We start from the raw sequence: 13,308 nt of genomic DNA, 5'->3' as shown, positions 1-13,308 counted from the left end.
ATTTATCGTTAATTCTATATTTAATTAAACATTAACGAAACAATTGAGATAATTAGAATTAATGAATATATCACAATAATATTTGTATATTTTAAGGATAAAAGAAAATGTAGTAACGGTAATCAAACATTGTCTGATGATTCTAACGATAGGACAGACAATGAAAGCGAATCAGAAAGTGTTGTGAATGTTTTAAAATGGTTACAATCATTACCACGAAATTTTACGAAACGCGATTTAAAAGATAATACGAGTTTGTATAAGTTACAAGAAACTGATCAAAATTTATATCGATTCTATACGAGACAAGAAAGTAGCAAATCTCTTGGATCATTTTTGAAACGAAAATCGATCGATAAAGTACCATTCAAAGGAAAAAATAGCATCCTATTGGAACACAAGAAGAAAGTTGGATTTGTTGAATTTAACGAGAGTCAATATGAATTAGGAAGAACACAAATGAAATCTTTTCAAAGAAAAATCTTAACGAATGATAAGAAATCTTCTGTTAATTCGTCCGTTTTAAAATTATCTAAGACACCTGGCAAATCTGATTCACATTCAATGAAAACGAAAAGTCGTCAAAATCTAATTTCAGTAAAAAATAATCAATGCCAAAGAACTATAGGAATATTTCGAAAAAATATTTCGGAAAATAAATTGAAGAGTAAACTGTCAGGTGCGCAAAGAAGAAAGATCCAAAAGAAGATTGCGGATAACAAACGTTTGATATACGTATTAAACGAAATAATAAAGACAGTAGACAAAAATGATCTCTCTGATATAAAGAAAAATAATCGTATTCGTAAAGATTATAATAAAAAGAAGAACGACGGAGGATGTATTTCGATTTTAAACAATAATAAGTCCGGAGAAAATCGAACTAAAAAACCTATTTTTAAAAATCCTGTAATAGAGAAAACATTGGACGATACTATGAGAAATACTTTGAAAAGATACATCCATTCAAATGGTTGGAATCATTTCAAAGAAAATAATATTGAAATAGATGGCGAATCACCTTTTAAAAAGAAGAAATGCATGATGCATCCGTTAACATCCGCAGATTCTTTAACTCCTTACATGCTGATTTAAGATAGAAAATTTATTGAAATATTAAAATCATATTTTGTTAAAATTACATATCCAATAAATTATACATATGCAATGATACGAAAATGTGTTTAAGTGATATGTTTATATTTGTCGATTGAGTGAAATAATGGTTTTTTTTTTTTTTTTTCGAAAATGCGAGTATCATCGAAAAAAGGGGGTCGATTATTTATCGATCACTTTGTCGATCGTAGCTTGATTCGTGTTATACAAAAGTATATTATGTAAAATTGAAAGTAATGTCATAATCAATAGGTTAACATTTTGTGGACATGTATTTATAAATTTGTAGTAAAAAATATTTATCGTTGCAAAATATTATAAAAATGCAATATGCAATGGGAACAAACGGAATACATATTCCCTCGAGGAGACAATGTGGTATCCTCGGAGAAAATTGGTTGGATCGAAAATTCGAAGAATAATGATTATGATAATATAAAAAGTATTGATCCTAAGTGGCAAATATCTTTAATTTCAAAAAATTGTATGATCAAAAAACATAATCAAGGTTGGCAGGTATATTTAATGAGATAATTTATAGTATAAACAATATATACATACAATTTATATTATATCTAATAAATAGATATATGTATGTATACGTTATATCATTTTATTACTAATTCGATCGTAATTAGATTTGTCCAAAAAATATGAATGAAAATCAGGAAGATGTGAAGGTTATAGTAGAGGAAAAAAAAAGTGCTGCTATATGTTGTAATCGTGACAATATCGATGATCTTTTGGAAGAAGAAAATAAAGAAAATGAATCCGATCATGGCAGTATATTGTTAACAGAATGTTTGAAACTATTAACAACCTCTGATGCAAGAATTAATTTTATATTGAAGATTCTAACGAAAGCATCGAACGAACGCAAGATATTTGTGATTTCTGGAATATTTCCTGTAATAAGGAAGCCTTTGAATAAACGTGGTTGGATTGAAAAAAAAGCTATTAGAAAAATGATTTCGTTGGCATGCGTAACGAACGAAGGTAAAATTTTATTATCTTTTAATATAATTTTCTAATATAAGATAGAACTAATATTTTTTTTATTTTTTTCCCTAGTCGGATTAGAACAAGTAGAGAAATTATTACGGCAACCTGCTAACTTTATATGGTATACCAATAAGAAGGCATTCGCAATAAGAATGGATGAAAAAACGTTAATAAACAAATTTGCAGGATGTTATTTCACATCGAAAGTACGAAATAATAATTATTATTTTTTTTAATCTCGTACAATGATCACAGACAAAAAAAAAATGATTAATTTATCTTTTAGATCGATATGTGTAATAATTTAGAAAATGTTTCTTGGTTTTACGAAGCTGGTGTGTCTAATATTCAATTTCCTCGATGTTACAATTTTTATCAGGTATTTAATAATTTTTATCAAAATAATCAAATACATTGTTACAATTAAATAATACGAAATGCTGGGTGGGGATGTGGGTATTTATTTTGATAGAGCATACAAATCGAAGAATTCAAACGCGATTTTTATATCACTGCATGCACTGGAATATTGAAATGGTTTTTATTTTTAACAAGTATAGCAGGACCTAACTCTGCATGGTCCCCGGATGGTACGATTCCTATAAATGCAATTTTATTTGCTCTCGAACGTTGCGTGGAATATTTAAGGTATATAATTTAAAATTAATTAAGAGTTAATTTTACGAATCCATAAGCTGATATTTTTCTTTTTTCTTTTTTTTTTTTTTTTAAGTGTAAGAATACACGAAGACATAGATAGAGATGATTACAAAGATGCTCCTGTAACTGCTTGGAATCAATTTTTACATTGGTACGGAAGTATTATAAATCATCATGCCATTTTAAAGACAAATGACAAGGTTGATATAAACGTATGTTCATTAAGTTACATGATCTTGAGATAGTTTTTTTTTTTTTTTTTTTTTTATTATTAAATGTTCAATTTAAAAAGTTTATTCAAAATGACGAATATTTTTAGGTACTGTTAACGTTAACAGACAACATTTTAAAAGGTATGTCAAGGTGTCGTCCACAAAGTCGTGTAGATGGTATGCGAAATATTTGGATTTTAAAGCCTGGTGATAAGAGTTTAGGAAGAGGTATTGTTCTAAAAAATTCTTTGAATGATATATTACATAAAGTAAACCAAGCTGCGAAGGAGGGAATGCAATATGTTGTCCAGAAATATATTGGCAAGTTTTCTTCTTTTTCTTTTTTTTTTTTTTTTTGTTCCTAAAAAATCAAATATTTCTATGTAATGTATAATGAAATTTTTCATAAAAATATTTTTAGAACGACCCTTACTTGTTCACAAGACAAAGATAGATGTTAGACAGTGGTTTTTAATAACCAGTACGCAACCTCTCATTGTATGGATGTATAAGTAATAATTTTATATTAATTTTCATTCTTTCCCTGTCCTTATTATTTCATTATTAATTTCGTTGAATTAAAATAATATTTCTTATGTTAGAGATATTTTAATACGCTTTGCATCAAAAAATTTTACACTTGACGATTTTCACGAGTCTATTCACTTATGCAATACAACTGTACAATTGAAATATAGAAAATTGCCTAGAACGAATTTACAATTACCAAATGAATTTCATTGGAATCTTCAAAATTTTAAAGACTATCTAAGGTAAATAATTTTTCTAAATTATTATTTAAAGATCGATGCTTTAATATGACAATTATACTTTTTTGATTAGATCGAAAAACGAAGAGGCAGCATGGGAAAAAATTATCAGACCAAGTATCAAACAGAATTTGATAGGTGCGCTGTTAGCATCTCAGGATTACATGGTGAATCGAAAGAATAGTTTTCAATTGTATGGTGCAGATTTTGTAATAATGGACGATTTTTCTGTTTGGCTAATCGAAATCAATACGAATCCTCGATTGCATCCACCTAGCAGTACCGTTACCGCAAAACTTTATCCAGAAGTTATCGAAGACACCATAAAAAGTATAAAAATTAAGAATAATAATTCGATTGGTGTAATTATAAAAATATTCATAATCTAATATGTTTCTAAAGTTATTATAGATCGTCGAAAGAGTCGAAAGATGTTACATGGTAAATTCGAATGCATTTTCAAACAACGCCATGCATTTTATGGGGTCAACGTTTTAGGTCAAGGAACAAGTCTTAGTATACGAGGAAAAAAGCTTTAATCTCGATATCTCACGAAGTCTATAAAATAACATCGATCTGAAATTCATGATAAAACAAAAAAATACGAAGCAATCGAATATCGTGCTTTCGATGCCATCAAATGATTTTAACAAATCTTATATAACCTCCTTTTCGATCTATGCATATCTCTAAATTAAACTATTAATTATAAATCAATCGAATCTATTATTATCAACAAAAATATCATTTCCAAATTGAATTTTATATTTTTTGTCGCACTCATGTTCACGAATATGGAACAGGATTCTCATTGTAACGATCAGGATCGTTTGCATTCAGGATTAAGACACGATGCTATTCTTCGCGGACAAACTGGTACTATTACAAATAAAATAAATTCTCAACAGCCAACGAAAAGATTATCCTCAGGTAAGATACCGTATTGTTTCGCGACGATTCACTTTTTAAATACGTTCTTTATCAATTATTACACGTTAATTCATAATCGGTAAAGCTGACGAAATATCGATCCAGTCAGCGAGCCTGGTACAAGTAACAAACGGAACGAATCTAAGAAATCCACTGTATCACCGAAAACTGATTTCCTATCGCAAGGATTTTATAAGGCCAAACTTTTGCAAATGAAGCAAAGAAAACAATTTGACCAACAAGTTTTAAAATCTGTTATCAGACCATCAAGTTTTGTTCCACCGGCAACTATTTTAACAAAAAATATGGACAAAGTACGGAAGCCAGCATCGACTCGAACTTTGTTAAATTTCAATCACAATGTAAGAGATAAGTATAACTATGTATAAATCCATATTGTTAAATTAAATCAAAATATTAATTTGTCACAGAGATCTTTAATATCATTTTGTAAATGTATTCTATTATAGAACGAAGAGAAAAAAATCGATAAACATTCGATTCTTTCGAAAACGACGAGAAATAATTATCAAATAATTACAAGCAAAGATAGGTCAGATTCTAACGAAGAAATAATGAATTGTTTCGTATCATCAAAGAACGTTCCTTCACAGGAAGATTCTATTATTATTAGAGCGAATACATCCAATGATACAGAAGTAGATAATAAATTGATTGAATCTAAAACGTTTGAAATGAATGAAATATCCTTGGATGATCTAAGAATAGATCATAATAACAAGGATAACTATTTTGCGATTCAACGGAGAGTGGAAGAAGCTGTTAAGGTAAAGACAAAAATTACAAATATATATCAAATATATATATCAAATCATAAGAAAAATTTATTGTACAAGAAAAATTTCATTTGATCTTAGAACAAAAAGATCTTTCTAATACGTGGCGATATTCCATATTTGGAAAATACATTAAAGAAAAGAGGTTGGATAAAGAAATACGAATCTAGAAAAACGAGACACGTGCCTTACGGTATTTATCTTTTTTTTTTTTTTAATTATACCAACGATATAGTATAATAATTGATTTTTAGGTAATGCAGCTATTATGGATTCACCATCGATTGGAAATATTCATCTTCCAGATGGATCCTTGAACGAGGATTATATTATTTTCACTGTATTGAAACATGTACCGCCAGATTTTATTTGGGATTGTCGTAATGATTTTGTGGAATGGACAGGTCATATCAAACCCGATACATTGTTGAATAGATATGACAAATCATTCATATATACGTCGAAGGTAAAAAATCAATGAAAATATGAAAAATTCGTTTGTGAACAAAGAAAACAATTTTTAATCGAACAAATAAAAAGATTAATCCTATTTTCTTTTACTTACTTTTTTTCTCTTTGTTTTTCTTTTCACAGCTCGGAATGGCAATAATTTTGGGAAATGTTCATTGGCACACCGAAGATAATGTTTCCACTGTAAATTATCCAAGAAGTTACAACGTTGCCCGTGACAAAGGTGCATTTCTCGATGATTATCGACAAACTGCAGCGGTGAGCCTTTTAAAATGGTTCACCGATCAAATCGAGCAAGGTGTCAATATATCTAATAAAGGCTCGTCACCAATTTCATCGAAACAAATCGAATTTGCGATAAAACGTTGTGAGAATTTTATTGCCATGAAAAACGATGAGTATTTGGATATACCGGAAGTTCCTATTTCTTCGACAGAGTGGGATAAATTTATCGACGATTACGTTATGGTAGTTCATCGTGGCAACGGAATTATAGATCAAGAGTTCAACGACGAACGTTCGTCTTTATCTGTGCGTTAAAAAAAAAAAAAAATCTATACCATAATATTTACCATAGATTAATATTAACGCAATATATTTGTTAAAACGTTTAGATACTATACGATTCGGCGGTGGAAATTTTAAAGAAAGTAAAGGAAAACGATCCTCAATACGAATTAAATGGAATGCGAAATATTTGGATCTTAAAGCCAAGTAATTATTGCTGCGGAGTTGGTATTGCGATGGCACATAAATTAAGTTACATAATTAAAAGAGTACAGGATTGCGCAAAAGATTATTTTATTGTACAAAAGTACATAGGTAATCAAAATGTCTATTGCGAATCTTTTTGATAAACGTTAAAATCGGTGGAAAAGCATACGTGAGAAATTTGATTTTGTAGAAAAACCATTACTCGTTAAGGACACGAAGTTCGATGTTAGACAATGGTACCTTGTTACTAACAGTTATCCGCTAACTATATGGATTTACAAGTACAAAGTTTGTTTATGAGTAAAATTATTATCATTTTACATCATGGTACTATGAACAATAAATATTACTGTGTATCAGAGAATCGTTTTTACGTTTTAGCTCAAGGCCGTTCTCTTTTGATAGCTATCACGAAGCTATACACATTTGTAACACTGCGGTCCAGAACAAGTATATTATTCCTAAAACCTCTATTCGTTCGCAGGATTGGGATTGTGAAAAACTTAATGAATATTTAAAGTCAGTAAATATAAATTAGCATCGACAATGCTTTACGGAAAAAAAAAAAGAAAAAAGAAGAAGAAAAAAAAAAAAGAAATAATTGCAACGATTTAATTTTGTATACAGAACAATAGGGTATACGGGAGAACCATGGTACGAAAAAATTTATCCAAAAATGTGTCAAGCTATAATCGCTACTATGTTGGCAGCGCAAGAACACATGGATAAAAGAAGATGCAGTTTTGAATTGTATGGAGCAGATTTTGTAATAATGGATGATCTATCGGTTTGGCTGATAGAGATAAATACGAATCCTCGTATGCATCCACCTGGAACTAGAATCACTCAAAGATTATATCCTAATGTATTGGAGAGTCTTATAAAAGGTATTATTATTATTTATTTTATTTAATATATCTTATCCAATAAATTAGTTTTATAAAAATGTTCTTTTCCTTTTTTTTTTCTCTCTCTACTTTAGTCATAATGGATTATCCATTCGATCCAAACGCAGATACAGGAGATTTTGTGTTAGCGTATAAACAAGTGATCACTGAAATACAGCCAAACACTGGACTATGTCTAACTGCTTTGGGTAAAGCTATGCTAACAAAATCCAAAATTGTACAACATATGAATTGGCAATACCTCTGAATTAATCTTTTACAAATTCTTTTATATATATATATATATATATATATATATATATACATATGTGTATATATTTATATATATACAAAAAAATATATATAATACAAAACAAAAGATACAGAATTATATCGACTAGATCGTTATAATTACAATTAATATATTCTAAAAACGAAAACTAACTCGATTGAACGAACAAAAGAGCGACTAATAAAAACGTATTTATTTTACAAGTAACAATATCACGAGTATACAATTCTGTATGAACAGATTTTTTTTTCTCTCTTCTTTTAAATACATATTTATACACGATTAAGTAGAGGACATTCTTCTCACGTCTGCACTTATATTTCGATACGTACAAAATCATCCACTATCAATCTTAGATCATCTATTCATCACTTTCCCGGCTTGTTCTTTTTCTTTCGTTTCTTTTTTTTTTTCCCTGTTGTCTTTTTTGTTTTTTGATTAAAATAATGTAAAATTTTGGAAACACAATAACAGATGTCTTTTATCAAAACTTTTCGATTATAACGAGGATTATCAAATATCGCGTATTATTGCAAATATTAAGGAAATCTGTGTGCATATTGTTTCATACAACCGATAAATAACATTCAACTTAATAACGGAATAGCTTTAATCAGTTTGTAGTTCCATATTGTTATATTTACTGTGTGAGATAAATCTTCTGCTTCTATAGAAAGTACAAATATACCCTAGCATAATATTCGTAATATATTCTAACTGAAATAAAATCATTTTATTTCCTGTTATAATACAATAAGAGAAAATCCATACTATTTAAAATTGTATTTGTGAATTGGGAACACATATATTTAAACCGCACTTACACCAAAAATATAGAATTAACTAACTTGCTGAACAGCCGTCGATACGTCTGTAAGCAATTTATTATATCACACACAATAATATTGTAGAATAAAGGAATTTCGTTTACATAAAATTGAATGAATTTTGATGTAAGTGTAGCTTGAAAAAAAGTTAAGTCCCAGTTATGATCGTAATGAAACCTTTCAAGCATGAAATCTATCATTAGATTTTGACATACCAATTAAAGTCATAATCAAATGACATTTCAATGCTTCGGAGATTTCAACAATCACAGTGAATAAATTCACATAAGCTTTGGGCATTTGTTGCTGCATTGACTGAAATATTTTTATATGCGCAGCAAACGAGTATTCTTGTTGGTTATGAACTAATTTCAAAACCGACAAGAATATGTGAATATCACATATATATCTGCACGGTATAATACAAACTCACGTAACTGGTTTTAGCGTAAACGACAATTTAGGCCTCGAGTTGTTCTTGCCTAGGATCTTTTTCTGCTCCTCCTTAACACGTTTTTCATGTTCTTTTCTCATTCTCTGCCTTTCTTCTTCCATAAGACGTTGTTCTTCAACCATTGCCAATCTCTCCTCAGCCTAAATTTGTAGAGTAAGAAAAATAGATAATACAAGACAAGTATACCTATCTTTACTTTGTCTTGTTATAATCTATCTGTAACTCACAAGTTTCTTCTGTGCTTCTTCAATTTTTCTGTTGTTTTCCTCCATGATCCTCTCTAGTTCCTCGCGCTTCTTCCGCTCTTCCTCCTACAATGACAACAGAATATGTTTACACAAGGTAATGATATCGTCGCTCACCAGTTGTTGGTACACCGTTCATATCCAAAAGCTTAGTGCCGCTATTTCAACAGCCTAATACATCCTAAGAACCTTCATGTATAGGAAAAGTAATTGGGGATATGTGAAATTTTTAGGCCGGGTTTTAGATAAGTAGGATGGCTTGTCGTGATAAAATGACAGAGGACGCATGTACAAAAAAACCCACTTCCTTTCTTTCAGAATTAAACTTGTTCCTCTTAGTTCCCAGCGAATGCTGTGTATTGTCAGAGATTTCCCAGATGAAAATACGACGACTTAGGATGCCACTTGAAAGTGAAAAAAATAAATTATGACATTGGATCGATATCCACTGTGCATGCAAATATGTAGACAAAATCGTGATATTTTGTCCTGTTTGTTTTCTTTTTTTTTTTTTTTAAATATATATTTTCTTTTTTTTTTTTTTTAACGCGACACGTCTATGTTCCCGTTTAATGTAGGTTAATGATTAAATATACTAAGAGAGAGAAAGAGAAAGAGAGAGAAAGAGAAAGAGAGAGAGACAGAGAGAGAGACAGAGAGAGAGAGAGAGAAAGAGAGAGAGAGAGAGAGAGAGAGAGAAAGAGAGTGTATATACTTTACCAGAGAGGATACATTCGTGTGTATAATAATCAGCATTGATATACATATACATATACATATATATACATATATATATATATACACATACATACATACATATATATTTTTTTCAAATGATGTTCAGTGTTTTTATTTAAAATTATATTCAAATACATTTAGAAACGAACGGTGTCATCCGCCCGACCTGTTGACGGAATGCGTTGTGTCCCAGGTATTACTATTTAACGAATCTAAAATGATCCCTAATGTGGTCTCTTTTCTTGATAGTGTTTTAACAAAGAATGATAATAATAATATTGGTATAAAATGAATTATGAATATATAAATTGGATAATACCTGAATGGAGCTCACGCCAGCACGTAGGGGATGCCTTCTTCATCGACAATCACTCAGCAGTGAGTTAAAAACCGGCATCTTCTGTTGGTAGTCAGTAAGGAAGGTGACCTATATATTGCTAGGTCGTGCTTTGTTGCTATGGGATTCTAATTCTGCCCCTTAAGGTCTACTTCTCCCATTCTAATAAACTTTTTTTTTTCCCAAACTCGTCGACATTTTCAGTGCAAACTCAATGTGCAAAGCAACAAGAACAAAGTTTGTTCAACTTGTAATCAGGATTGCTGTCCATCTGACCAGAGTGTGTGTTGATTTTTTTTTTTCCAAGGATAAAAAGAAAAAAAATTGTGCACAAATACGAACGACGAAAAATTCTTAGTCAGATGTAAAAGGAAAAACATAAAAAAAAAAAAAAAAAAAACAAACAAAAAAAAAAGCAAAGAAAAAACAAATAAATAACACATCAAATAAAAATTAGAAAAAATAAAAAAAAAGAAAAGAAGAGAAATGAAAAAATAAAAATAAAAATCTATTGTATATAAATGCCTATATATACATATACATATACATATACATATATATATATATATATATATATATATATATATTAGTAGATTTCTGCAAATCACAATTGATAGCAGGATTTTTCATAACAATGAAAGACATCGGAATGTGTCAGTATTGTAAAAAAAAAAAAAAATAAAAAAAAAACAAAAAAAAAACAAAAAAAAAAAAAATAAAAATAAAAAATTAAATGAATACTAGAGCTCGGTATTTGGAGCGTTTAAAAAAAATTGCACACTATAACTACCTTGCATAGATTTTCAATATAATCTATCTAAATTTCAAGACTAGTTATCCAACAAATTGAAGCCAATATATTTCTAATTGAAATACAAATGATGTAAAAATCTCAAAAGTAAATAAGGTAAGGAATTACATTACAAGCTATTACATATAGTTAATATATTATTTTTTACTGTCTGATAATTTCTTCAATAAATTATGATGACATATACTATATACTCAAGAAATAAATAAGATTATGACATGTAGATAATGATCATGTGAAAATACATTTAGATTTTTAATAAAGTATTTATCTTAAATTTTTTAATTTTTATATATTCACAAAAAAACGTGTGCAAATACATAATGAAATATAAGAAGTAATAAATCGCTACAAACACCGAGTTTTAGACATTGTGATAATAACTGAAGTAGATAATTAACTAATCAAAATAAAGTATAAAAAAATGTACTTCATTTATAATCACTTCATTATATTTATACGATTTAATTTATTTGTTATATATATATAATATAAAAAAAAAAAAAAAAAAAACCTAGCATTCCTGTAAAACTACTATTTCACCGAAAAAAAACTGCTTAGGGATCAACATTAGTTTCCCATTACTTAGAAAAATAACTTTATTTAAAAATAACGACCATTTTTCATTATTTTCTTTTCGATATATTACAAATCTTAGGATTTTTATTTTTAATAATTGCAATACTCTTGTTTCTACTTTTTTTCTTTCTTTTTTTTTTTTTTTTTTTTTTTTTTTAACGGATTATGAGGACATATGCGCGTGTAAACTAGTTTCGTAAGTATTTTGGCTCGCCTGATCGACAAGTTCAACAGCTTTAAAAATTGTGAACAAAACTTTTCAGATTTTGCTTTGAACACAATTTTCAGTTGTTGATGCAATTGCCAGTCGAGATATAGTGTGATGAAAGGTTATAATGTTGTACAGATATAATAAATATATACATGTTACAAAATACAATGTTCTGTCCATAAATAATTGATACATGCGCCTATGATATCAACATCTTTTCAATAATATAAAGTATTTCTCCCCAACAACGCGACTTCAGTGGATGCTGGGAAGGTAAAGCAGTATGGTTTGTCAGTAATTTTTGTATATATACTCAAGAACCATACTGCTTCAAGCCCAAACGCTGTAACCGCGCGATATAATTATTTAAAAAAATATTTACGTTTATTTTACAGTATAATAAATATAGTTGTAGGTACTAAGCAATATCGCAGGTACCAAGCAACTTGCAATGAAAAAGTAAATATATATATATGCAATTTATGTTATCGACATTCTGTGCAATACTCGTCCCTAATGCTGATCTTCAGAGATGTACAAACCATGTACGATTACACAACTATTGCGATGCAATATTTCATCTTACCCACATCTCAGTCACAGAATTCTATTTCTCCTTAGAATTTAACTAAAAGTATTTTAGCTTGTTCCAAGTTTAATAGCTATAATGCTATAAACATATATTACAGAACCTGCCTTTTTGTTAAAGTATAGGTTCAATGTAATATCAGGGTACTTTGAAAGTAACAAGCTAACTACCCACTGAAAGTAACAGCGCTTGGGCTAACACTGGCCAATGTTTCTGTGGATTGGTCTTACCTCTCTTCGTTTCTCCTCCTCACGCAGTTTTGCTTGTCTCCATTCCATCTCCTCCATCATTTGACGCTCCATCGCCCTTTTTGCTTCCTCTACTCGTCTTTGTACTTCTGCTTCAATTTCTTCTTTACGTTTTTCTAGTTCTTCCTCGACCCTCTTCTGTACTAATTCCTCTATACGTTTGGCTGCTTCTTCTTCAACCATCTTTTGCTCCACTTCACGTTGCCGTCTGCAGACAGACAGCCAAGCATGTTGTTCTAAAAGATCTTATTTTGATTTTTCATACATAGCTTCTTTAGCCGTGCTTTTTTTTTATTTTTTATTTTTTTTTTAATTTTTTTTTTTTTTTTATTTTTATTTTTTTTTAGAAAATATTAAAAGGTATCAACTTTAAAGATGGATACATTACACTCAAACCATTTAATAATAACCTTATTTT

General features: G+C 29.3%; 3 protein-coding genes across 4 annotated transcripts in view; 2 read left to right on the top strand and 1 right to left on the bottom strand.

Annotated features, from left to right (window-relative positions):
* Positions 1–1,446: 1,446 nt before the first annotated feature.
* LOC124422296 (tubulin glycylase 3A-like) lies at positions 1,447–5,695 on the top strand. The gene is made up of 11 exons (XM_046958550.1): positions 1,447–1,632; positions 1,755–2,112; positions 2,188–2,324; positions 2,405–2,497; positions 2,591–2,766; positions 2,852–2,990; positions 3,098–3,311; positions 3,412–3,502; positions 3,593–3,763; positions 3,834–4,090; positions 4,163–5,695. The coding sequence occupies exons 1-11, from the start codon at positions 1,447–1,449 to the stop codon at positions 4,297–4,299; spliced, it is 1,959 nt and encodes a 652-aa protein (XP_046814506.1). The 3' UTR covers positions 4,300–5,695.
* LOC124422295 (tubulin glycylase 3A-like) lies at positions 4,555–8,683 on the top strand. Its single transcript, XM_046958549.1, has 11 exons — positions 4,555–4,690; positions 4,796–5,052; positions 5,305–5,478; positions 5,569–5,680; positions 5,742–5,953; positions 6,082–6,489; positions 6,573–6,780; positions 6,863–6,953; positions 7,033–7,191; positions 7,300–7,559; positions 7,655–8,683. The coding sequence occupies exons 1-11, from the start codon at positions 4,555–4,557 to the stop codon at positions 7,825–7,827; spliced, it is 2,190 nt and encodes a 729-aa protein (XP_046814505.1). The 3' UTR covers positions 7,828–8,683.
* Positions 8,027–13,308, bottom strand: part of LOC124422107 (UPF0430 protein CG31712) — a 7,121-nt gene continuing 1,839 nt past the window's right edge. For both annotated transcript variants that reach the window (XM_046958117.1, XM_046958118.1), the window contains 3 exons: positions 12,873–13,098; positions 9,360–9,443; positions 8,027–9,272 (listed from right to left, as the gene is read on the bottom strand). In XM_046958117.1, coding sequence (XP_046814073.1) covers positions 9,108–9,272; positions 9,360–9,443; positions 12,873–13,098 — 475 coding nt within the window. In that variant the 3' untranslated portion in view covers positions 8,027–9,107. The remainder of the gene's footprint in view (positions 9,273–9,359; positions 9,444–12,872; positions 13,099–13,308) is intronic.

Source organism: Vespa crabro, chromosome 2, assembly GCF_910589235.1.
Source record: "Vespa crabro chromosome 2, iyVesCrab1.2, whole genome shotgun sequence".
Lineage (NCBI taxonomy): Eukaryota > Metazoa > Arthropoda > Insecta > Hymenoptera > Vespidae > Vespa > Vespa crabro.
Note: the sequence above shows the minus strand (reverse complement) of the source record. Positions and strands in the feature narration are given on the sequence as shown.